Source organism: Mytilus californianus, unplaced genomic scaffold (assembly GCF_021869535.1).
Source record: "Mytilus californianus isolate M0D057914Y unplaced genomic scaffold, xbMytCali1.0.p SCAF_7, whole genome shotgun sequence".
In the NCBI taxonomy this organism is placed as follows: domain Eukaryota; kingdom Metazoa; phylum Mollusca; class Bivalvia; order Mytilida; family Mytilidae; genus Mytilus; species Mytilus californianus.
In genome coordinates, this window is record NW_026262723.1 from 33,546,554 (window position 1) to 33,572,983 (window position 26,430).

General features: G+C 32.1%; 2 protein-coding genes across 2 annotated transcripts; one reads left to right on the forward strand and one right to left on the reverse strand.

The window, feature by feature from the left end:
- Positions 1-3,114: 3,114 nt before the first annotated feature.
- On the reverse strand, positions 3,115-12,164 carry LOC127710161 (toll-like receptor 13). The gene is made up of 2 exons (XM_052215895.1): positions 12,138-12,164; positions 3,115-5,468 (listed from the first exon to the last, which is right to left on the reverse strand). Exon 2 carries the CDS (start codon positions 5,443-5,445, stop codon positions 3,346-3,348), a length of 2,100 nt encoding a protein of 699 aa, XP_052071855.1. The 5' UTR covers positions 5,446-5,468; positions 12,138-12,164; the 3' UTR covers positions 3,115-3,345.
- Positions 12,165-13,222: 1,058 nt separating this feature from the next.
- Positions 13,223-14,616, forward strand: LOC127708361 (uncharacterized). The gene is made up of 3 exons (XM_052213212.1): positions 13,223-13,390; positions 13,598-13,743; positions 14,205-14,616. Exons 1-3 carry the CDS (start codon positions 13,223-13,225, stop codon positions 14,506-14,508), a joined length of 618 nt encoding a protein of 205 aa, XP_052069172.1. The 3' UTR covers positions 14,509-14,616.
- The last annotated feature ends 11,814 nt before the right edge of the window (positions 14,617-26,430 follow it).

Genomic DNA, 26,430 nt, shown 5'->3' on the forward strand with positions numbered 1-26,430 from the left:
AATAGTAACTGTCATATATTCTTGACTTGGTACAGACATTTTCTTATGTAGAAAATGGTGGATTGAGCCTGGTTTTATAGCTAGCTAAACCTCTCACTTGTATGACAGTCGCATCGAATTCCATTATATGAAAAACGATGCGTGAACAAAAAAAAAACCCAGACATAATAGGTAAATATGTCAAAAATAGGGGTACAGCAGTCAACATTGTGTTATAATCTTAATCACTGAAAAGATAAAAACAAAAAAAAAAACAAAAAAAACCAAATATGTAACAAAGAAGCACAAAATGGCATATAGACCAAGCATATAAACAAAAAATAAAGACAAGAATACACAAATTTACCATAGTACAATAACACAATGACGGGATGTATAAGTACAGAGCCACGTCATATATGTATCGAAGAAACATAAAAAGGTTTTTCGATATCGGTCAACTAATTCGTGATGGCCTCTATAAAATTTTCAAAGAGATGATTTCATTTGAACTTGTTCACTGGTATCTTGCAGTCCTATTGTACAGCTTAAAGGTTTCTGTTTATTTTCGACATTTGAATGTCCCAATTTTAACTCTCTCGCCAGTTGATAACGTAATATAACACATTAGAGCAAATGCCGCGCGCACATCACGTGTGTCAGGACTAGCATCCGCGAAATAAGCCCATTTAAAAATCATAATCCATGAAGTATTTATGGTACTATCATCACGGAAATAATCTGATTGTAGTTTGACGTTAGAATGTTCAGAAAATTGCTAAGGAGTGAATGACAGTATACACATTTTTCTTTTTTATTGTAATAAGTTTTTCTTTGGAGCCAAAAACTGTAATGTATGCTGTAACAATATGTAATGTACATCTACTTTTAAACTTTTAATAATGGTAGAAAAATATTTGTTTTAATGTGCGTATGAAGACTAAAGGTCACTTCGTTATGATGATTATCTTCATAAAAATTGAGGTTGTAAACTTTGTAACTTGTCTCAGGAAGTAACTTGAAACACAATGGAACAAAAGTTAACTATTGCGACAATTAAATATGAGTAGGTGCAATGTATCTATTGTGTCTGAAATGAATGACTTTTATACAAAACAATTCTATTCCTATTTAATAACAGTATGAAATTCTCGACTACAGTTAAGTTTATTTGGTTCACATCCTTTATATATTTGCATTAAAGCGTTAACATCAAACACTACTTTAAAGAAGAGAAGCAGTTATTTAGGGATCAATTTAAAAATAAATTACAACGTAGAATCAAATCGTATCAAAACAAAGTTTTCTGTCGGTAGATAACAATACGTTAAGAATCCATAAAGAATTTATCATGTCACATCGCAACTTTTAGCATCCATAAACTTTTCCAAAGTTTGGGATAATCTTTAATATTAAAATGAATATTATAATGTATCAAACTTTTACCTCCACTTCAGGTAATTTGATTTTCATTTAGTAAAAAAAAATACTTAAGTTATGAAACCTTTACAGAGTGTAAGGGTTCCTTTCTATTTTATCACACCACGGATTGACCTTGGTACAGCAATATGGTCCCTTCCTAAATGTCATACCTGTACCAGTAGTGAAAATCCTGCTTAAGAGGGGAAACCCGTGGCAGTGTAGGATATATAAATATACGGTCACATCTGGTCGGAAAGTTGACGTTTAATCCGATACATCTAGAAAGTTGACGTTTAATCCGATACATCTAGAAGAGAAAGCGCAAGCCCTCTGAGCGATATAGAACCTTTGAAATATTTTTCTTATTGTTCTGTAGGTGACCTGTTTCTAGCCAACATTTATATCCAACGCAACAAAAACTGATTTTCTAGTATCAGTCCGGTTAACATTTACCTTGTAGAATCATACTATTGTTTGTGTTGTAGCTTTGTTTTCGTCTTAGAAATGCATGAAATATTTGTCACTGGACGTAAGGCAAACGCAAAAAAAATAAATGAGGTTTTGTAGTACTATTTCTAATATTTTAAGTGTTTGTGTTCTGTTTTATATAATTATGTATTTTTTCTTTCTTTCTAAAAGTCTGTCTTTGTCAATTTATCCGTATTTGTTCAATTATTTGCATTCTTAGTTTCACTCCTTCTGCCCGTGTAAATCTGTAATATAGAAATCATTCTTTCGTAAATTTTACGGAGGCCATCACAAATTGGTTGACCGTTATAAAATACACACAGATGACGTTGGATATGTTCTTATTGTCCTTTTCTCCCGAATGTAATATAAAAAATTAGAACTATCACTAGGTTTGCACTTGCGTGAGCAATACAACGCGTACCTTATGTAGCAGGATATGCATACTCTTCCAGAACTCATGAGTTCACTCCCAGTTTTTTGTTGCGGTTCGTGTTGCTCATGAAGTCTTTAGTTTTCTATGGCGAGTTTTGTATATTTGTGTTTGTCGTTTTTCTTTTTTTGCCATGGCGTTGTCAGTTTATTTTCGACTTTGAGTTTGAATGTTCCTTTCCTACTCGTTTTCAGTGTTGAGTTCAAATATTCAATGTGCTGTTGGTTCTTTGATGACACATGGTGGCTCTAACTTCTTATTTTTAGCATGCCTGATGAACCTGAATACAGAAAGGCGTTTCGAACGCACGATACTTTATTTTTATTTTGCAATGGCGTTGTCTTCGACTTAAGAGTTATTTTCCATGATTTTTTTGTAGCAATACTACGATGCTTGTTTTTCGTTTTCTTTAAAGTTGGTTTTGCCATTGAACAAGATCATGTTTTTCTGTACTGATAATGAAATAGGTTTATATATAAAGTTTTATATAATGAACATCGACCGAAATAGAGTATCAAATTTCTGATCCATGGGTTGAATACTTTGAGTTTGCTTCCATTAACTGCTGACAGGGTTTAACTTATTATTTATATTTAGTTTCCGCCACCTGTTATAACCAACAACTCTTTTGTTGTCTTCAAACACAACTGTATACCCCATCTTCACCCAAACACTCATTAGACATTTTTTTCGACTAATCGTATTTGAGTAACTCAACAACAGAAAGAAAACGTTTGGCACCTGTATAATTGACATGGCATGAATCATACATTCTGCAATGTTTAAATGCAGAGACATTACATATTTACACAATGAGAACAACTTTTTTATTCGGTAAATATTTACAACATGTACAAATGTTGAAGCAAACATAATTGCAAAAGTAATATCTATGAAACATGCAAAATGATTTTATATGAAAGTTGATAAAAGAATAAATTGACCAAAAACGCATGCAGTAACTAAGACTTAATTGAGAGATAAAAAACAAAAACGATTTATAGACATAGTTTGACATTGGCACAAATAAGTTCAAGTATATTCTATAATTCAGAAACGGGGGGTTGTCCGACGGCTTTTTGAAGATCTTCAATTACTGCAGTCCAAAATAAATTTTCACCGTTTCCTTTTTTGTACCTCAGATGAGGAGTGCTGTCTAATAAAGTACGCAGAGGACTTGTCATGTTTTTCGAGGTGACATTTTCAAGCATTACTAGCAGGAGTGCATTTCTGCCTTGTCGACGTCTTCTCTCCTGAACTATATCGACCTCCCACTGGCACCATTCACTTTTAGCAAATGCATTTGAAATAATAACAACGACCTTCCACGACTTTTTAAGATATTTATCAACGTTTCCACTGATAGATTCTCCTACATCAAAGTCTCTGTGATGAATGCAAAACTTAAATCCCTCTTCATTTTCGAGTTTTTTAACAAAGTCGTTATGAACCCACATTCGGTTTTCATCACAGTAAACAACAAAAGCGTGATATTCATAATCAGCGCTATTGGAAATAGGAAGATAACCATGTCGTCTAAACTGTTTAACTTTGAGAAGGTATAACAAATTCTTAATATTTGTATTACATTTCAAGAAAAGTGTCATAATCGATATGAACAGGCAAATGAATGCAGACATTGAAATAACAATCGTTACGATTGAGTTGCACGACAAATATGAAGGCTTGTAATCTTTCAGCAATTTTCCCTTATAATTGTCTGGTGTAGAACAAAAATATTGTTTTGGGTATTCTAAAAGCGTTATATTAGTATGCCGTAACCAAGTGACAAACCATATCTGTTCACAAGTACAAGCAAATGGATTTGTTCCTAGACCAATCTTTTTCAAATTTTTAAGTAACGAAGTTGGAAAAGATGATTCGTTTATTATATTTATCAAATTATGGCGTAGATCTAGATATTGTAGAGATGTCACATGAGCAAACACATCTCTGTTCCATCCATATATTCGATTCATGCGCATGATAAGTGTTTCAATGATTGGTAGTTCAGGAAAAACGTTGCTAGGCGAAAAGCTAAGCCTAGTGTTTTCCAAATTAAGATATCTTAATTGTTGCAATTGTGATATCATCCTTGCCAAAATGATTGATGATTTTATATAATTCCAACTAAGATCAAGGAATTTTATATCATTGCAATTTGAAAGCATACTTCTTTGTGCCGACGGTAATAGACGATCAAAATGGAAACGACAATTACGGAGCGATAACATTTGTAATGACGGTAAATTAAAAGCACCATCTTCAATTTTTTTCAAAGGTTTTCCTGTAGCTTGTAGACTGAGATTAGTTAATTTTTGTAATTCTGCAAAAGTATTGTAGTCAATTCTATCGATCGAATTGTCGTCAATTGTTAAAGAGTAAAGCCTCAGAAAACATCGAAATTCTCCAACATATCCAATTCTATTATTGCTAAGGGATAACTTTCTTAAATTTGGAAGTGCACTCTTATTACCATGATTTATACAGAAGTTTGGAAAGTTTGTTATTTCATTACTGTCGAGATTAAGTGATTTCAGGTTGGGAATACTATCTAGTAAAATTGTTGCAATTTTATTAAAACTGACTTTCAAAAAACGCAAGTCAGGCATATTTGAAAACCATGAGAAATTTAACAGCCGAAGACTATTTCTTTTGAGGTTAATATATTGAATTCTATTCTTTTTTATTGCCTTAAACATGTCATCTGGAAGAAAACTCCAATCGTTGTCTGATATGTTGAGTGACTTCACATGTTCAGTTTTCATATTGTTCAAAATATTCATTACATCTCTTGCTAGCAATGCTGGTTCGGATGAGATGGTCAATGCTTTTATTGTCATGAAAGTAGAAAATGTGTCAGGTTGAAGTCGAACAATGTTATTGTTGATAAATCTAAGCGTATCAATAACATTGAAAGTTAGGTTTGTGATCTTTCCTTCAGATAATGTTCCAATATTTCCATTATGAAAAGTAACTTTGCGAATATTTCTTGGTAAACGTGGAATATAAGTAAGATATTTACCAGAGCAGATTGCTTCGAAATTCGTACATTTACAAAACTCAACCGGACATTTTATTTCATCTGGTCTTGCAACATATATGATGAAAATGAGCAATAAACAGATATGGATAATTGCCATTACAATTCTGTGATTACAGTAACCTGAAGTAGAAAAAAAAAATGAAATCAAAATTAACTTGTGCCACATCCAGCTGACAGACAACTAAGTAGGACTCAAAAGTAGTTCTAGTACAGTAAAAAATAGTCGATACATTAATAATCTTCTGTTAATACTGACATTCATAATCTTTCTTGCCATTAGTGATGTACCTACATTAACATCATCCAAACCAAAGGATGTTTAAACCAAAAAATATTCGTTTTCGCTATGAAATTTTTAGTAGACTAACCTTTTATTTTATTTGATCTTGTATTCTTTTATTCTTTCTTCAAGAACAACATTAATGTAATCGAAAAATGAAAGAATTAACGATCATATTCATTTAATAACTGTATTGATGCAATGCATGTTTACATGTATACATGTATTGTCTTTTTCTTTCAGACAATGTGATGTTTTGTATGATGCATGCACGATTCCAATCTCCGGCGCAGAGCTCACATCCGTTCCGTACTTACTTCGTATCACTACACTTAATATGTCATTGTATTGTAGTGTACTGAGTATACGGAAAGGAAACGAGCGCTGTACGGAGATTGGCACGATTCTCGATCAGTTGAGCATAATGAAGTGGAAATAAAAGCAATACTTAGAATTGAAAGTAGAAAAAGATTGTCTTAAACATATAAGAATGTCTTGTTTTTCTTTTATTCTTAATTATGTTTTTTGTAATGCGTTATGAGGCAAAACTACTTGTATCGATGTCATATGTTTATTTAGCCCGTAGTTACATTTGTAAATGCAAGATACATATAGTCATTCTAGAAATGAAACATATGAATAAATAATAATGATAAACCTAGGTAGCCTTGATCGGGAGGGTATTTTAAGAACTTGATAATTTACTTGTATTAATTGTTCTTTCAGTTGGATTGTAGGTTTTATTCTATTTGTTATTTTATAAAATATGTTATTTAATGCTACACTTTTCACTTGTCCGCATCGTATTTTTGTTCTGTTTATATATTGTATTCTTTAAACTATTTTATGAGATTTCTTATGTTGTTTTATATTTAAATTTTTATTAACCTTCCATATAAAAATATTTCTACACGAAGTGGTGGTTCCGCTGGTAAAAAGTCATCAATCGATTTTGAAAAAACAAATCCGAGTTACAAACTAAAACCGAGGGAAACACATCAACTATAAGAGGAAAACAACGAAACAACAGAAACACTGAAGTGCAACAAAAACAAACGCCAATGCAACATAAATAAAAACGACAAAAAAACAAAAAATGACAAAAAAGTATATCAAAAGCCAGACAACAGAGAATTTACAAGGTGGTGGGACTGGATAATTTGACTATGAAAATTGTCCAAAGGGCCTACAAAGGTTTTGTATTTCGCAATAGAAATGATAATGAAGACCAGCAGATTTTCTACAAACACCACCAGACACTTTTTACATTCCTTTTTTTGTAAAAAGAATTGTGATTCCAATCTTTATTTTTTTTATCATTCCAAAAAGTAGATAAATTACATATGTTCTCTACTGTCACTTTAGTTTGGAGTTCTGTCTTTGTATAAACACTGCTTGATAAAAGGAATGTTTAACTTTTTTTACATAAGGAAATGCTTGTACCAATTCAGGAATGTGACAGTTGTTTCTATTCATTTGATGTATTTGATCTTTTGATTTTGCAATTCATAAAGGAATTTTCGTTTTGAATTTTCCTTGGATGTCGGTATTTTTGTTATTCTACTATTTTGGACCTTCATTAAGCAGTTTCTGAACAAGTCAGTAACTTACAAATCCAATTGATTGCCACATTTTATATCTTGACCTTATTTCTCTTCCCCAATTCAAACAACTTTATTCATTCTGAGACGATTAGTCGGATAATAATTTTGATATACAAAGAGATAAATTTAAAATTCTGGTAAACAATCTTAAATAAGTGTGGTGTTATCAACATAATGTAATATAATAAATTGGGTATGTTCTATGGAAATGACTTATTTGTATCGTAGTAATAGCCCCAAAAAAATCAACACATAACAAAGACATTTTGGAACATAAGGGATATCCTTTCATGCGACCTCTCTGAATTATAGAAGCATGTAAAAGACTGTATACTGTTTTGTAGATAGATTAAATGCTTTTTCAAAATCAAAGAAAAGTAGAATGCATTGGATATCGTTTTCTAATTTATCAATTTGCATATACAAATGTTACAATATAAACTTGCGTGATCAAATATCAGCGCACATAATTCACATGTCTAGAATAAACTGCCACCGATTACTCATAAAAAACGGGAAACCCTATGCCTCAAAATATTTCACTGCAAATTATTTCTGGAACATTTCAGATAAAGATTTACTGTATAGAATAGATTACCTGAGCCTTATTTGGCACAACTTTTTGGAATTTTGGGTCCTTCAACTTTGTATTTGTTTGGCTTTACAATATTTTGATCTGAGCGTCACTGATGAGTCTTATGTAGACGAAACGCGCGTCTGGCGTATTAGATTATAATCCTGGTACCTTTAATAACTGTTTACTGTAGCCAATGTATCATATTAAAATCTTTAAATCGAAAGTTTTAATGATTATGTGTGCTAATCTTTTTGTGCTTCATGAACAATACAATACTGGTATTAAGTTCCATTCGATATAAGATAGTTTCTCTTATTTTTATACCCCTTTTTTTTTACTGTGTATTTGCCAAATTTGACGGTCCAATGAAGAACGTTTAGCAATGGAAGAGTTTTTATGGTATTAAACCCAACGTTAAGCGTTCTTGGCTGTATCATTGCTATCAGCTTTTCTACTCTTAGAAACGGAAATACCCAGATTACTGCAGTTTTTTTCCTCAAACATATACCACCTTAAGCTTTTCAATTGTTCTTTCTCTAATCTATTTCTCCTGGATTTTCTGTTGACATTATTTTTTGTCTTTTATTTACAAACAGAGAACTTATGTCTTGTTTCTGTCTGTTTCTAAAGTAGTGGTTTTCAGGAACGGAAATATTAATAGTTGAACAAAACAAAATGTGATTATAAACATCATTGCTCTTCAAATTATTGCTTGGCGGCTTAGTGTTGAACAATTTCAAGGAGATGTCCGGTTAACGATATTGTGCTGGAACAATAATGAAACTGTTGAAATTATAAAATAACATAAGCAGTTTTTCAATATGCAAATGAACTTGCAGTAGCCGGGCCATAGAGTTATCTGTCTTGGTGATTGTGTGAACATTTGTCTATGCTGTTATATCTTTTTATAACGTTCTAAGATATTAATGCTTGATGCTGATCATGAATAGGTTTAGAGCTTGTTCGTCCAAATGTTCTGAATTACATGTAATTACGACAAATAACAATATTTGTAATAAAGATAAAAAAGAAAATATACAAACAAATGGAAATGCCACGTTTCGTCGTGCCAATGTCGCTTTGAGTCTAAAAGTATTCTCTCCAATTATATTTTGATTGATTTTGTAAACATTGTTTACTTTTCTCATATATCACAGAGCAACATAATTATGCTATGATGACTTTTCCTAATATACGACATGTATGTCGGCACAGGTGGCACCAAATCTAGACAAGAATAGGAAACGGCCTTCAATTTAAGCTTCTTATTTGACTGAAGCAAAGAGCCGATAGCAAAAAATTTTCGTTTGATTGTTGTAGACAATAAAACACTGCTGTTAAATTTTCAAGTTTGATTATGGCATATTAGTTTACGTAGAGCATAGTTCATATATTAAATATATTACCTATGGCATAGTTTATATATTTCGTATGGCATAGTACATATATTTCGTATGGCATAGTACATATAGTTAGGCCAACATTATGAATCTTTGGTTCTACTAACACTACAAACCAGTAAAAGTCTGAAACGACCTATATCTATACTCGACTGTACTGATTTTTACTGGACCAGTCTGAATTGGTCTGAATTTTACTTGAAATTACTCGATTCAGTCTTAGATATATTCGACTGTACTGATTTGTACTTGACCCTCCTCTTTGCTATTGAAAATAGTCTCAACTATTACTCGACCAGTCTGAAACAGTCTTAACCCTTTCTCGACCTGTACTCGTCCAATACTTGACCAGCTCTCGACCTATTTTTTTCAGTCTGAACCGTACTCGACCTAAGGTATAAACAATAGTCGACCAGTCTGAACAATACTTGACCAAATAACTTTTACGTTTTAAGATATTGATTGTTCAAATAACTTTTTAAACTGACATAACAACACCCTATATATATATATAAACAGATTTTTACATCGTTACAAATGGCTTACATGACTCTCTTAGATTTATCAAATCAGGATAGTTAAATTAAAATTGATTTTATAATTTTTTTTATTATGATATAATTTTGAATCAAGATCAAGCTAAGATATTTTGCCAAAATATATCTGATATCAATATGATAATGCTGTTAAAAGTAATTTGTTGGTTAAGCCTTGGTTCATTTACGATTTTGCATAGCACTAGAATAATCTGACCTTTTAAAATCAATGCGCTATATATATTCTCGGTACGTTTATCAAGTCATAGTGAAACTACAAATAACATTTCAGTAATAAAATATGAAAATAACTTTTTATGCCCCACTTAGGGTCATTATGTTTTTCGGTCTGTGCGTCCTATCGTTCGTTTGTGCGTTTGTCCGTCCGTCCGTCTGTGTCGCTTCGTGTTCAAGTTTTTGGTCAAAGTAGTTTTTGATGAAGTTGAAGTCCAATCAACTTGAAATTTTGTACACATTTTTCATATGATATTATCTCTTTAATTTCTATACCAAATAAGGGTTTTGATCTCAATTGCACGGTCCATTGTACATAGAAAGGGATAGTGCGAGTGGGGCATCCGTGTACTATGGACACATATGTGAACTTAATGTGGTGCGTCAGTTACGCTTTTCTGATTTTGAGTTACCAGGAATGCTTAAAGCCAAACTTTTTGATAGCCATGGATATAATATATTATAAACTTAACTTATTTCCCAATATTAAATACTTATTTCTACTCATTGTAACATCAGCACAGTTTTCAAGGAAATTCGAATTTCACTACTTGTTTTTATTCCGGGACGTAGAAAAAATGCTCTTTTGAAATTTTCTTAATTATACAATATAACTTTTAAACCTTGACATTTATAATTTTCTATTTGGTAAAAGTTGCATCCAATTTTTTGATTTTTTAAAAAGTATGAAGAAAGATAAAATATTATGGGTTGTCGCTATTTAAAGCTCTGAGTTTGGCATCTTAAATTTGTTGATTAAAATATTTTTTTATGGATATTCTTATTTGTCTTTTTCCAATCATTTGACCGTTATTGGTCGAAATCGGTTTAATTTCAATGAAATAGAGTTTCAACACTGAGTTAAAATTCAAACAGGAAGTAGAAACCTGAAATATGCGGACTTTTTTGTCGTATCAAAAACCATCTGCAAATCTCTATTTCTGATATTCCGAATGCTTATTTTATAAAGCATGTTCTCTTTTATTAAAGTGTAGGATATGTTTAACAGATATATCATGTTATGATACATGTACTAATACGCGTTACCTCGCTTTTTTATGTAACTTCATATCTGAAAATTTTTTGCAGTAAAATGCTCGAGAGGGTAAAAAAGGAATATCCAAAATGGCTAATACCATGGTATTTGAGGCAAATTCGGCGGCAGTTGTGAAAAACAGGCAAATTCGTTTGAAATGAGGAAAACATATCAGAATATGCGAAAAATACACTGGCTATCAACCATATACAATATTTATTCACCAAAGATAATCGACAAAACATATCTCAGATGCAATTAACTTATTAAACTGTTTATTGACAAGTTAAATATTTTATTTTCTATAAACATTTCAATAAGTTTTTTTAAATTTTTCCTATTAATAAGGAAATATTTGTATTACATATATTGATTTTTGATTCTTGATTTGATGATCAACATTAAATTGAGAAAATCATCGTTCATTTAAAAAAAATTGTCAGTTTTTATGTGAAGATAAAAGTATTTATTAGTCGCTAATTGAATCAACGCATGTATTGCTTGGTTTGTAAAAACAAACTGACCCCTATTAACAGGTATCTTTAGATTTTATATACATTTGTATGTCCTTTAAAATCACGACTTTCGCAGAATAAATAGCTGAACGTTAAGTAAGAACATTGATAATGTTCAAATCGGTTAAATTGTATCTAAACGATACGAAGATAAAATTATATATTTTATTTAAGAAACAATAAACTTAATTCATGCTAGTGAAGACAAAGCTCACAATAAGATACCAATTTCAATTGCTTAATCTAAAAATTGCTAAGGGAAACCTTGAAAATAAACCATGACTTGGAAAAAAATACATCATGCTTTATAATATGAACATTAGGAATTTCGGATATATCGATATGCAGATTGTTTTAAGACTGATAAAAAAAAATTAACGAACTGTTGACTCCCTGTTTCGTTTACATCACTTGAAATTGATGAAACAAGCTTCTCAAATGTTTCAATTATCACTGAAGCTAGAGGAAGGTCATAAAAAGTAATTGCAATCAACAAAAATACATTCAGGTGTATTGTGTACACTGTAACTCTTCTCATTAGAAACTGTTTAAAGAATTATGTATGTTTCAGATTTCTATAAATACTAAAAATAGTATTAATACTTACTCAAGTTACTGTAATTAAAACATTGTAATCGACCAATACTTTATTTCCCGTCACAATTTTATGTCAATAGTGTTTATAATAACGTCCTCATTTACAGAAATGAACAGTTATATTTATCACATTTCAATCATACATGTAAGAAATTGAACACTCCCTTGAAAATTATAATACGGATATTAACCTCATTGGCCAATTTACTTAGGCGGAAGTACATGTGATTCTGTCTCATTTGTTTAATATCCACTTAAGAGAGCGGACGTGTCCTGACCGCTCAGGCCAACCGTGATACTTTATAGTGAAGGTATATATTTTTATTTTTAAATGGCAAGAGGCCATATGATATTAGAATGACAAGAGGTCATATAATTTGTGAATGACAATAGACAATATAAATTTTTTTAAATGGGCAAGAGGCCATGAGATATGATATTGGAAAATGGCAAGGGCCAATGAGATAACATTTATCTAGAGATGGTAATTCTTATTTGAGAAAGCAAAGGTTTTTAAGTTATAATTGAAGAATAATGGCAAGGGCCATGAGATATAATTTGAAAATGACCAGGGCTAAAGACATATAATAAATTGATAGATTGGAAAAGGCCGACACGAGGTCGAGTGTAAAGATAATTAATTATAAGGGCCAATGTTTTTAACATTTGTATTATATATTTGTATTACCAAACTGGTTGCTAAAATATGTGCATTTTCCTAGTTTTTAAAAAAAAATTAATGAGGAATTAAGTCAAAATTTTTTATGGCAGTTCAAAATCCCGTCGTGGCGAAGGGTGTGCTCGACACGTGTCATCACAAATTTTATTAAAGAGTCATTATGTTGAGTTGAATTCTAGGATTTAAAAATAATATATACAATTTAAAAAACAAATGGTTGTTCGTTCTTTTAAAAGATTTTAATGGAAAAATACATTTGCCTATGTTCGTTTATTACGTAGTGGTACTCCAAATAGCGGAGGAAAAGTATATATTGATTAAGGGGAATTCCCTCAGCAGGTGCGCGACGTCATGTGATGTCTAGGCTTGTGACAGTGTGTGTACAGTTGTGTAGATAGTTGTGTATTTACTTTCAGATGGTTTTACCCACATGTTTCAAACGTAGACACTCATTAAAAGGGGTACGGCTAGTGGCGGCTGATAAGAGAATAAGAGGAGGACAACCACAGAGCTTAAAGGAGTTTGCTTGTTTTCAAAAGGATAAAAAATTGAATGATTTATACATGGATGATCTGAGGCAACAGGTTTGTACTATTCATCATTTCATTGTTTGACATTTTTTATCTTTCCTATTATTGTAATACGTTTATAGACAATTATAAGAAACTAAGTTAAGTGCTTTGTAATGAAATAAATAAGTTTTATTTAAAGTCGGCAAGGTTAGTACAACAAGTAAAATAAAAGCTCTGTTAAGTTTTTAACTCACATATTTGTTTTATATTATTGAATAGGTTCTCGATTTAACGGGTGAAGAACTACAAGATTTACTTCAATTTGCTGAAAGAGGTGATACAGTTGAGGAAGCCAGGTGGGCCACACATTGTTTGATACTGTATGCAAATGAATACAGACAACCCAGTGGACAAGATTTAATCCAGTCGCAAGATCAAGTAAGTCATTTCTACGTCTTGTACTCTGAATGTTATGTCTTGGCTGGCAGATAAAATTTAATCTGTTGAATTTTATGCATAAAAATTTGCACATTGCCTAGGATGACAAGCTTAGAAGACGAACAAATGATCAAACTAGAAATAATTTCTAAATATGAAAAGAAATGATACATAGTATGTGCTAATGAGATAATAACTTAAGAAAGTAATTGAACATTGCCATCATCTTGGGTCTTTGTGTGGCCTTCAATTACGAGCAACAACTTGTACCACATAACAAGCAATATTTAGCTGAAATGTAAAATTGTCTTGTTGGTGAATACATAATTACTGCTTTAGATTCACACTGAAGTAATTTACACAGAATTTTGATATTTATATAGATTCACTGATGTTACTTAATGTGTGTTAATATTGATATCATAGTGGTTTTGTTTTTATTTTTAAGACCCCCCACTACTAGTGGTAATTCCGTAAATGTGCAGAGAAGTGGTGACAATGTGCAGAGAAGTGGTGATAATTTGCAGAGTAGTAGTGACAACAATGGGACAAATAAAAGAAAGAGGGATGATTTGGAGGTTAGGACTGCTAGCTTAGAGAATACCACAAAAAAAAAAGAAGTTAAAAACTTAAAGAAGGTGAGGACACTTTGTCTGCAAGATAATCCTAGCAATTCACTCATATTACTTACTCTGGAGGAACTTTCTAAAGCTGCAAGACGGGTTAATCATGATGTATCCAGGTGGCTTTAATGGTTATAGGGGCAGACCTCGAAATTTTGGAATACGTCAGAGAGGTGCTTGTTTGTTTTGGGATAGTACAAGTCATCAGATAAGAAACTGTGACAAAATGAAGGCTGCAAAGGGGGAAATAATGTTTTTTAGTATCTTTTTATATTTTCAATAAGAGAATTATTGTGAATTATTATGGTTTTTATTTTACTTTATTTGAAATGTCTTCATTTACAATTCAAGGGTCACTGATACCCTAGTGGTTCTACATGTTGCACGTGGAATGTAGGTGAAGGGAATTCTCCTTTAAGTGCTCTTATGTTGGTTTTTGGATATAGAGAGTGTTTTTATTTTTCTCTTCAGAATAGTAAAACATTGGGAAGTTTAAATTCATTAATCATGAATGTTCCGGAAAGGGAAATGGAAATTGTTTTTAATCACAAAAAAGTACAAGTACGTCAAGAACCAGCATGGGTAACACTTGGAGGTGAAATTCCTTCACTTACAACACACTTTCCATCGGCTGAAAAAGTTCTGAATGGTGCATGTGGTGTTCATTTTGATAGTGGGACTTTACCTTTGCGTGATCCTGATCTCTTTCTAAGCGGTCAGATTCATCATCATTTGTCAAACTGGAAAGATATTCTAGAAGGGACAGATAATAAAGATATTCTAAAATGGTTAATAAATGTACAGATTTTTTCAGACACTTTAAAGGAAATTTTAAGGGTCGTTTTTATGGTTTTGATATTCCCCCAAATCAATATTTTCAAAATTTAAAAATTTGTAAGCAACATGTTGATTTTATTTCAAAAGAACTTTGCGAGAAAATTGCTACGGGATCAGTTAAGCTGTTGGGAGCCATTGGTGAATGTGTAATTGCACGAGTAATTCATTGTAAAATTTATAAAATACTCGTGCATGAATTTTGTGATTCTTTGTAATGTATAACTATGTTATCTGTACAACCTTTGTTATGTAATAAATTATATTAAGAAAGAAGAAATGTTTTATTTTGAGTTTTGGGAAGAGGCATTATATATGGATTGGGCCTTTGTATTTTAGATTGGGTTTCATCTTCAGGAAGTCTGTGGAGTTTCTGCTACCCACAACTTAATGGAACTGTAGCAAGAAGATATTGGACACTGAGGATATGGTCATAACCTCATTGGCCAATTTACTTAAGCGGAAGTACATGTGATTCTGTCTCATTTGTTTAATATCCACTCAATGAGAAGGTAAACGTTTGACAGAATAGTCAACGTTTGTACTGTATTGTCTGTTTATAGCCTGTTCTTGTAGTTATTTTTATCCCACCCTCGTCCCACCCATTGTCTGTTTATAGTGTTGGTAGGGTACCAAAATGTGATATACAGGATTGTATGTGAAATATTGAGTTATTTTGTTTTTAATATTTTCAATGCAGAGGTCTTATAGTCTTTGATGTGTATTCTCCATCATGATAGGCGTTGATAGCCTAACATCTAATTGCTAATTTATGACATAGACTTGATTGGTTTGTTTTACTAAGTCATTGGGTTTTTTGTTGGCTTAAGACGTTAAGTATTTTTTTTTGTTCGGAATCCGTAGGAAAAGGTATATCCCCATTTTGGTACTACAGGAGTGTTCGATATAATCTCCCATCAATTCCCCTGCAGAGTTTCTGCTACCCACAACTTAATGGAACTGTAGCAAGAAGATATTGGACACTGAGGATATGGTCATAACATGAATTTGGATATTTGTGTTAACAAACAGTTATCAACACACATGTCTTGTATTTTAAAAACGAAACAAGAATATATTTATCAATAGTTAATTTTCAGTTTTTCAATCTGTTGAACTATTTTATATATAATCAGCTGAAGGACGCCTCCGGGTGCGGGAGTTTCTCGCTGCATTGAAGACCCATTGGTGGCCTTCGGCTGTTGTCTGCTGTATGGTCGGGTTGTTTTCTCTTTGACACATTCCCCATTTCCATTCTCAATTTTATAAGAAAATGCATACTATACTATAAAGAAGTCAATCCTACTATCTGTCGATACATTTATATTTGGCATTGCACTAGTCATGTCTTCTTTGACTGTTCATGACGTTAAAATACTAAATCCCTGGGATGTATTTTAGTTGATTTCAGTCTTTGATACATGATTTTTTTATTATTAATTGTTTTGGCTTTTAACTAGCTGTCAGTAACTGCGAATACTCTCAAATCGTACTTTCTTTTTAATTTGACCTGTTGATACTAGTTGTAATGCTTTTTTGTTATTTAATGTTAACATGGATCTTGTTTATATACCAGCTTTGATTATTTTGTATTACTATAAACTTTCACTTCTTCGTACTATGAACATCAAAATTATTTCATTTCTCCTTAAATACTGTTCTTCCACCTGTACAGGAAGTTTTATCTAGCACTCATTGTAGTTTTATTGTTGATATTCACCCCTTATGTACCAAGTGTTAGATTAGTTTTATTAAGAAAATTTCTAGGTATTCCTAAACGGAAGATTTTATACACACAGAAGAAGATGTATACGTTACAACAAAATTATTTTCATTTACCTGTGTATAATATGACGCAGTTTTTTTTTTTCAAAAGTAATGATTTTCTAAAAATTGTTCACAGTGGTATCATACTTTGTCCTGTTTATTTACTTTTGACCTTACTTATTTATCCCTTATAATTTTTATTAACTATGTATTTGCATTCAGGTATCACAGATCAAATGTATACTCAACATGCTCAACAAAGTAAATAACTTAACTAGAACGCTGGTTGATTTAATTGTCTATTTGATATTAGTATACAAATTGACTATTCACTTAGGCATACACTCAGTTTTGAGTTCATGGCTGTTTCTTTGCGCATTCATTTGCTTATTGTATTCATTTGATTCTTCTTACTGGTCAGATATTGCAATTAAAGTCATTGCGCTATAGGGCAGATCCTGTTTATGCTTATTTTGAATATGTATCATCGTAATAACATTTCTAATTGTGATTCATGATTAAAAAAGATTTCTTACTCATCTTAATGTAGCTACTTTATGTATTTCTTATTATACCTGAGGAGTTTAACATTCATAAAATTGAGAATGGAAATGGGGAATGTGTCAAAGAGACAACAACCCGACCATAGAGCAGACAACAGCTGAAGGTCACCAATAGGTCTTCAATGCAGCGAGAAACTCCCGCACCCGGAGGCGTCCTTCAGCTGGCCCATAAACAAATATGTATACTGGTTCAGTGATAATGGACGTCATACTAAACTCTAAACTATACACAGGAAACTAAAATCAAAAATGATACAAGACTAACAAAGGCCAGAGGCTCCTGACTTGGGACAGGCGCAAAAATGCGGCGGGGTTAAACATGTTGATTGAGATCTCAACCCTCCCCCTATACCTCTAGCCAATGTAGAAAAAACAAACGCACAACAGTACGCACAGTAAAACTCAGTATAAGAGAAGTCCGATGTCAGAATAGGAAACAAAAGAAAATACATATATTACCTGGCTACAAAGGATGTTAAGCATACTATGCACAGTTTACCCGCGTAATCTCAAATTTTCTGAGATCTCAAAAGACATACACTACAAACCAGTTAAAGTCTGGAATAAACAGTATTTGTACTTGACCGTATCGACTTTTACTCGACTATTGTGAATTAGTCTGCATTTTAATCGATATAACTCGACTCTAGTATGACCTGCAATAATATGCAATGCACGTTTTAACAAGAGACATATTATTGCAGGCCAGAATATAGATTCGAGTTACATCGAATAATATGCAGTGTTATTTCGATTAGACAGAAAAAGCATTAGTCATTCCTTATAATTTAATTCTAAATTTCCTTTTAAGACAGAGTAAATCATGAAAAAAACGGCGATAACGTCACGGTCACATGACATAATCATGTCTTCGAGCTGATTGACAAACCCTGTCAGGCAATCAGAAGACCCCTTACATCCAAAAGTAAATTATTGTTATATAAACAATTCTTGTAACTGATAGGTAAATGACACATTTTAAACATTTAAAAAAAAAGAATACTATGTTGTATCTGCTACTCAATATACTATGATCAAAATATTGATTATTTAGTCATAATCCTTGCACCTTGATTAGACAATTCTTCCCCTATTAATTATTTATTGTTTTTACAAGCAAACATTAATGTATATGTTTAATTTTACCTAATTAAATCAAATAACTTTTTACATGCACCGCTGTAGAGTTTTTAAGTCATTTATAATAATGCGTAAAGGATCACACCAATCTTAATCTGATAACAGCAACAATTAAGATTCAGTCATCAAATCACAAAAAAAAAAAACACAGTGCAAAAATTTGCTGGTTTACAGTTCCTTAAATTGCATATTTCTGTTATAGAAATGTTCTCCGTAGTATCATGCATAGCAACATACACATAATAAATTCTGAATGTACTGTACATGTTTACCTGAACACTTTTTTCAAGATACTGCCTTCTCTTTCCAGTAATTACTGTTTTTTTTAAATACATGTACTATTGTATACGTAGGTGTTAAAGATTTGTGGTATGACAGAGCAGTCATAGTAACAAAATCTTAGGATACTCGAGATGTTGTTACAGTTACTGTGGATGAGGTAGTAGAAGAAGGTGAAAAAGAAAGATTTGGTAATCAGTCTGAATTAGCTGAGGTTTAAACTATTTTTGATGGTAACCTTTCAGCAAGCCATTAGTCGGACACTTCCAAACGCATTCAATGCTGTGAAATATAATAAGAATTTGGAAAACGCACTAATTCCATCCTTTTTGATGTGTCAGAGTGGTGTTTTCATTAATTTTTAAAATATGAATAAAGACGTTTTACTTCTTCAATCAAAGCCAATGAAATTTCTTGAAGGTGGAGTTAATTATGCAGCCTTTTTTCTGTGTGGATGGAAATAAACTTTAGAGTTTTCCCATCTGAAGTGAATGCAGTTTTATTCTACTGCCAAAAAATCAGATTTTAAAAGTTCTCTGGATGTGTTCTAGAAAGATATAAAAATGACAAAGAAGAAATTTTTCCTTAGCAAAGAGAAACCCTATCGATGAGCAATCCAGACAGCCTATTGTACCCACTAAAAGAAAGTTTAAGATATTTAAATTATTTGCTAGTAAGATGAAAAGTGGAAACCAACTTCTTATGTGATAGTCTGCCTACGATTCAGTCATTTGGAACTGATGAACAATCCAGAGAGCATATTTTACCACACAAAAAGGGGTTAGCTAGAAAAGTGTTTGCTAGTAAGATGACAGATGGAAACCAGCTTCTTGTGTGCTAATCTGTACAAGATTCAGTCATTTGGCAGACATGACAAAAAAACCAGCAAACTTTTGTATTCAGTCAAATAAAGGTGATTCGCTGTGTACAATCAAAGCAAAGAATTTTTGTACCATGGTAAAACAATCTGTATATTTGGATTGTATTTTGTTATGAATCTGTTGTCTTTGTTGTTGTGTTTGGCAGTCTGTAGACACTATGGTTTTTGTGCAATTACTTTTGTTCGAGTTGAACTATTTTTCATGAATAGGTCCGGTAAGGGCCGATTTTGGCCTCACACTTCAGGTTCATCTGATGAAAGATTTTGAACACTTTTTAAACACTTAAGTGTCTACTCCAGTCGATTTAATTAGTTGATATGAAAGATTTGAACTGATTTATTAAACATTAAAGACGCTCAAATCCAAGCTTAAATATTAAAAATCTATCAAATATCCCGTAATGTGTCACTTTTCAGATGTTTTTTGTCAAAAAAAAGTGGCCGCATCTGTGTTCAGTCTCAACCTTTATATATATTATATATTTTCATCAAATACAACTTACATTAAAATGTTAAGAATGAACACAAATGCGGCCCCTTCCATTTAAAACGGAAACCGTCTAAAATTTAACTCAAATGCTAAAATTGTGAAGATTTCAGTATTTTTGCATGACTTCATTATGCTAGTGCCCGATACATGCACATTGTATTGTTAAAAACAGCCCATATTTATGTAACAGAAGTATTCTACTTTCCAATAAATAGCTAAAAGTTTACATTTTAACAATTTTGTAAAACTGCCATATTTTAGGGCCAAAAAAGGGGGTCTTACTGGGCCTACTCCTTTGATCGTTGTTACAAAATAACCCCTGGAATTAAAAATGAATGGTTCCTTGTTAATTGCAATCTAGAGGCCTAAAGGGGCTGAAATTGGTATTTTCAATATTACCGGTATAGCCTAACAACTGGATTATGCATTATAGTATAGACCAATTACACTTGTATGCAAAATTGGCCACCAGTACGTAAAATCACACAAGTTACCATAAAATGCTGAATCACAATTCAACAAAATTGACAACATAATTAAAAAGTGATTGTTGCTTGACGTCAGAAGGTAATTCAAAGCAGATCGAAGGTCATTTGGAGACAAAATTCAAGTTAATGCCATACGTGTAAATACGTTTATTGGTGTGGACATTTTATTGTATAGTCACCTGTTTGATCTTGAAAGAATTGTGTGCTTTCTTATCTGCAGCATTTGTAGTATTTCTTCAGGTCCAGTATGCCCCAAGCTGTAGTTCATAGTAAAAAGTAAAATAAAAAGGACATTTCAAAACGGAAAGTCCCTTATCAAATAGCAAAATCAAAAGCTCAAACACATCAAACAATTGGACAACAACTGTCATATTTCTGACTTGGTACAGGCATTTTCCTATGTAGAAAATGGTGGATTAAACTTGATTTTATGGCTAGCTAAACTTATCAATTTTAAGACAATCACATACAATTCCATTATATTGACAACGATGTGTGAAAAAAACAAACAGACATAATAGGTTAAAATGTCAAAAATAGGGGTACAGCAGTCAACATTGTGTTTTTATCTTAACCTCTATTAAAACTAACAAATATGCAAACACACATTTACCATGGCACAAAATCACAATAACGGGATGTATAAGTACAGAGCCACGTCATATGTAACAAAATTACAGATATATTAAGGACATTGTCAAAAAAACCTCGACATAAGGATAGTGATCTGGCGGCGGCAGCGTTAGCTAATTTCTTAAAAGCTTTTTATTTCAGAAGGTAGAAGACCTGGATCCTTCATACTTTGCATTCTGTTATGGTTTCAGTCTGTCGTATGCTAGTTATGCTTGACCTCATATTTATGGTTCATTGACTTCTTGAAAAATAAGTTAAGAATTTTAGTGTTCTTAATTTCTTTCTTATTATGAGTAAACAGATAACTATATTTGGTATTTGCATACCTTGCAAGGTCCTCATGCCCGTCAGACAGTTTTTCTTGACCGCGACCTTATTACATGGATCAGTGAACAAATTTAAGTTAATTTTCGTGGTTAAGTCCATATCTCAGATACTATAAGTAATAGGTCTACTATATTTGGTGTCTGGAATGATTGTAAAGTGTACATGTCCAACTGGCAGGGGTCACCAACCCTTGACCTCATTTTCATGGTTTAGTGGTCAAAATTAAGTTTTTGTGTTTTGGTCAGTTTTTCTTGAAGTATATGCAATAGATCTATTATATTTAGTCTATGGAATGAATGTAAAGTGTACACGTCAATCTAGCAGGTGTCATCTGACCTTGACCTCATTTTACGGGTTCAGTGGTTAAAATTAAGTTTTTGTGTTTTAGTCTGTAGTTCTAATACTGTATGCAATATGTCAACTATAATTGGTGTATTAAGATATTTCACGATGTACATGTCAGTCTGGCATGTTTAATTTGACCTTGACCTTACAGTTCTTTGCTCAATGTTAAATTTTTGTTTTTTGGTCTGTTTTTTTAAAACTATACGCAAAAGATCAACCATATTGCAAATTGCTAAAAAAATAAATAACGCGAAAATTTCCCAGTTTACAGTACCTTAAATTGCATATTTGTATATTTTTGTTATAAAAAATGTTTCTACATAGCATCATGCATGGCAACATACACATAATACAAGTGTACATGTAAATAATGTTCTGCTTGTTACATGTTAAAAACATAAACTGAGTACTGTCAATTCAGAAAATATTGCGAGGTCTTATTAATGCGAATAATGCAACTTTGTGATTATCACTATAATAACTCGCATTCTGATATCTGATACATATACCTGTATGCAGATTTTCCTGAAATCGCAATAATTAATCTTGCATTTTTGTCCATTCTTCAAAAATCACAATAATAAATGCACGCAATAATTGCTGAATTTACAGTATACTGGTACACTGTTTTCAAGGTATTACCTGCTCTTACCAGTAATGAATGCGGAGTTTTACTCTACAGCCAAAAAAATCAGATTTTAAAAGTTGTCTGGAGGTTGGAGGTGTTCTAGAAAGATATAAAAATGATATAGAAGACAATTTTTCCTTAGTAAAGATAAAACCTACTGATGTCAGTCAAGACAGCATATTTTACGCACTAAAAAAACGTGTGAGCTATTTAAAGTGTTTGCTAGTAAGATGAAAAGTGGAAACCAGCTTCTTATGTGCTAGTCTGCCTAAGATTCAGTCATTTGGAACTGATGAACAATCCAGACAGCATATTGTATGCACAAAAAAGGGTTAGCTTATAAAAGTGTTTGCTACTGCATTATTGCTAGTAAGATGAAAGGTGGAAACCAGCTTCTTATGTGCTAGTCTGCCTAAGATTCAGACATTGGGAAGACATGACCAAAAACCTGCTCAAGTTTGTATTAAGTCAAATAAAGGGTGGTCCGCTTTGTACAAAAACAGCATTGGTTTTTTTATTCAATGGTAAAAAAAACCTGCCATATTCATGATGTTTGGGTTATATTTTGTAAGAATCTATTGTCTTTGTTGTTGTCGTCATCAGTCTGTAGACATTAGTATTTTCATACTTACCGGTATAGGGCTTTCACTTTTTTGTCTTATTTTTACATGTTTTTTACTTTAAATTTATTAAAAATATCTTTCAGTAATAAGCTTAACATCGTCTTCTTTCTGTCGTCCGTCCTTTGTAAACTTGTTCAAAGATCTTCTCCTCTGAAACTACTGAACCATTTTCAGCCAAACCCAATTGGAATGATCCTTAGGGTATCTAGTATAAAGTTTGTGTTTAATTAGCTCACCTGGCTTAAAAGGTAATGTGAGCTTTTGCCATCACTTGGCCTCCATCCGTCTGATTGTATAAACTAATTCACAGGTCTTCTTTTCTGAAACTTAAAGAAGTTATTGCCCTTTAAGACAATTTTACACTTTTTTTTCGTCATCTTTATTAACTTTCAAAAATATTTTTCTCGGAAACTACATGAACAATTTGAGCCAAACTTGGGCTGGATTATCCTTAGGTTATCTAGTATAAATTTTGTATTTCATTATCTTTTTTGTCAAAATATGGCAGCCATGGCTAAAAAAAGAACACTTGGAAAAAAGAGGTTTTTGGCTTATATCTCAAAAGCTAAAGCATGTTCATCAGGTTACGATCTACTTACTGTGAAATTTTCAGACATATCCGATAACAGATTTTAGAGTTGTTGCCCCTGAGTTATTGATTTTAAGAAAATTTTGCAGTTTTTTCAATTGAAGTTTTTCATATTTTTCATGTCAGGGACTTCTATAGCTGTTTATACAGTATGGGTTTTTCTCATTGATGAAGGCCATACAGTTGCCTATAATTGCTAACATCCACTTTATTTGGACTTTGGTTAATAGTTGTCTCATTGGCAATCATACCACATATCCAATCATTAAATATAAAAATGATCATTTATTCAAGATTTACACAAAAAATTACCAGCCTCTTGTCTTTTAAACTCTTAGTCAGTACAAAAAGGAAAGAGCAACAAATTTTACCAATTGGCGGCTGTTTTTGTGAAAAAAAAAAATGGGTCAGAATGCTTTAAAGGTACATTTTAGGGTCTTTAGATCTTTATTTTTTTTTATCAGATTTGATAGGATTTTTTTCGTGGATTCCGCTTTTCAGTAGCTTTTGGTTGTTCATGTATGCCAACAGATTTAATTCAAAAACTAGAACAGATATGAAGTTAAAGTACATGTCAAAACCAACACGAAATACAAAGAAACAAGTATTAAGCAAAGGATTATTCCTTTTATTACTATTCTTCATCTTCATTCTTCATTGATGTTTCTTGTAATGTTGACAAGATGATTGGGGTCAAATGTGGCTTACGTGTATGCCCTAAACTGTAACTTTTTTTAATTTTAAACCTGATTTTGTCAATTTGTATGCCCCACCTATGTTTTTCGGTCAGTGCGTCCGTTCGTTCGTCCATCCGTTCGTCCGTCCGTTTGTCCGTCCATCTGTCCCACTTCAGGTTAAAGTTTTTGGTCAAGGTAGTTTTTGATGAAGCTGAAGTCCAATCAATTTAACTTAGTACACATGTTCCCTATGATATGATCTTTGTAATTTTAATGCCAAATTAGAGTTTTGACCCCGATTTCACGGTCATCTGAACATAGAAAATGATAGTGCGAGTGGGGCATCCGTGTACTATGGATACATTCTTGTTTTTTCATATGCCTATTTTGGATTATAGTAGTGCTAAACATTTTGTTGATATTGTATTTTATGGGACAAATATTTATGTAACATTAATTATGAATAATTTATGGATAGTGAAGACTTCGTATGTTACTTGAAGTGTGTTGACATAATTTATCTCTAGTTTTGCAAACTGGACTATGCATGTTGACTAAATTTGTCTTTAGTTTTGCAGACTGGACTATGCTTTATAGTATTGGATATGGACATTTTATTATATAGTTACTTGTTATATAATACGTTTTTAATATTTTATGATCCAGTATAGAATGAAATGTGTGTTTCCTTAGTGGTAGCATTGCAGCAAGGTCCACTTTCACTTTTGCTTTACCGGAAGTTGAGTGTATTGTTCTGAAACATGTGAAAGACATCGTAGAATTTTTACACAGTAGTAAAATGACATTTGTATATGTTTTTAAGAGTATTGATAGATGTTAAATTATTTTATTTAAAATTTGAGTGGAAAAGAGTTTCATTTATATGAGCATGAAGACAGAAATTGCTCTGTATAAACCATTTGTGCACCAAAGTTGTGCACCTTTATGCAGTAATGTGGTTTGAACTACGTCATTTACTTTGACGTAAAAGATATTTGCCTTATAAGGAAGTTTCCTAATTTGGTCAAAACTTTTAACATTATTAGAATTGCATGCACGCGATGTAAACCAAAGTAAGATTTATACTATTTTCTTTAATTTCACTTTGTTCAGATCTCCTGTTCACAGCAAATAAATAATGATGTTTCAGATTAAATTTTAAGGTACAGTTTTGCTTTAGAAAGTTGAAATGCAGTTCCTTTGAAAGAATCTCATTGTTCCAGTTTCTAGTTTACAACAGAGTTAGAATGTTTTCTCTTTGAAAATCCATAGTAAATATTTCCTGATTGACACACATTTAAAAAGACAAGTAACCTGTCTTATCACACAAAAAGGAGGCTTTGCACCAACTGAGAAATGAGACTTGCATGTATATTAGTAGGATGTTCGTGTCAAGTTATGTTAACTGTTTATGTTAAATGCCGTATTAATTTATTGACATACATAAAAAGTTCCAAGTAATCCGTCTTACCACGCAAAAAGGAGGCTTTGGGTCAACAGAGAAAATGGGACATATTGGTAGGATGTTCGTGTCAAGTTATGTTAACTGTTTATGTTTAATGCTGTATTTATTTATTGACATACATAAAAAGATCCAAGTAATCCGTGTACAAAAAAGAAGGCTTTGCATCAACAGAGATATGAGACTTATATTAGTAGGATGTTTGTGTCAAGTTATGTTGAATGTTTATGTTTAATGCAGAATTAATTTTTCTGAGCGTTTGGTTTGTCTATTAAATTATTTTGGTCAGTGATTAGTTCTGGTTGTCTGTCTTGTGGTTGATCTGG

Coding starts and splice junctions, on each gene's coding strand:
- LOC127710161 (XM_052215895.1), bottom strand. CDS start 5,445: ATGGCAATTATCCATATCTGTTTATTGCTCATTTTCATCATATATGTT.
- LOC127708361 (XM_052213212.1), top strand. CDS start 13,223: ATGGTTTTACCCACATGTTTCAAACGTAGACACTCATTAAAAGGGGTA. Junction 13,391..13,597: donor TGGATGATCTGAGGCAACAG/GTTTGTACTATT, acceptor ATTATTGAATAG/GTTCTCGATTTAACGGGTGA. Junction 13,744..14,204: donor AGTGGACAAGATTTAATCCA/GTCGCAAGATCA, acceptor TTTATTTTTAAG/ACCCCCCACTACTAGTGGTA.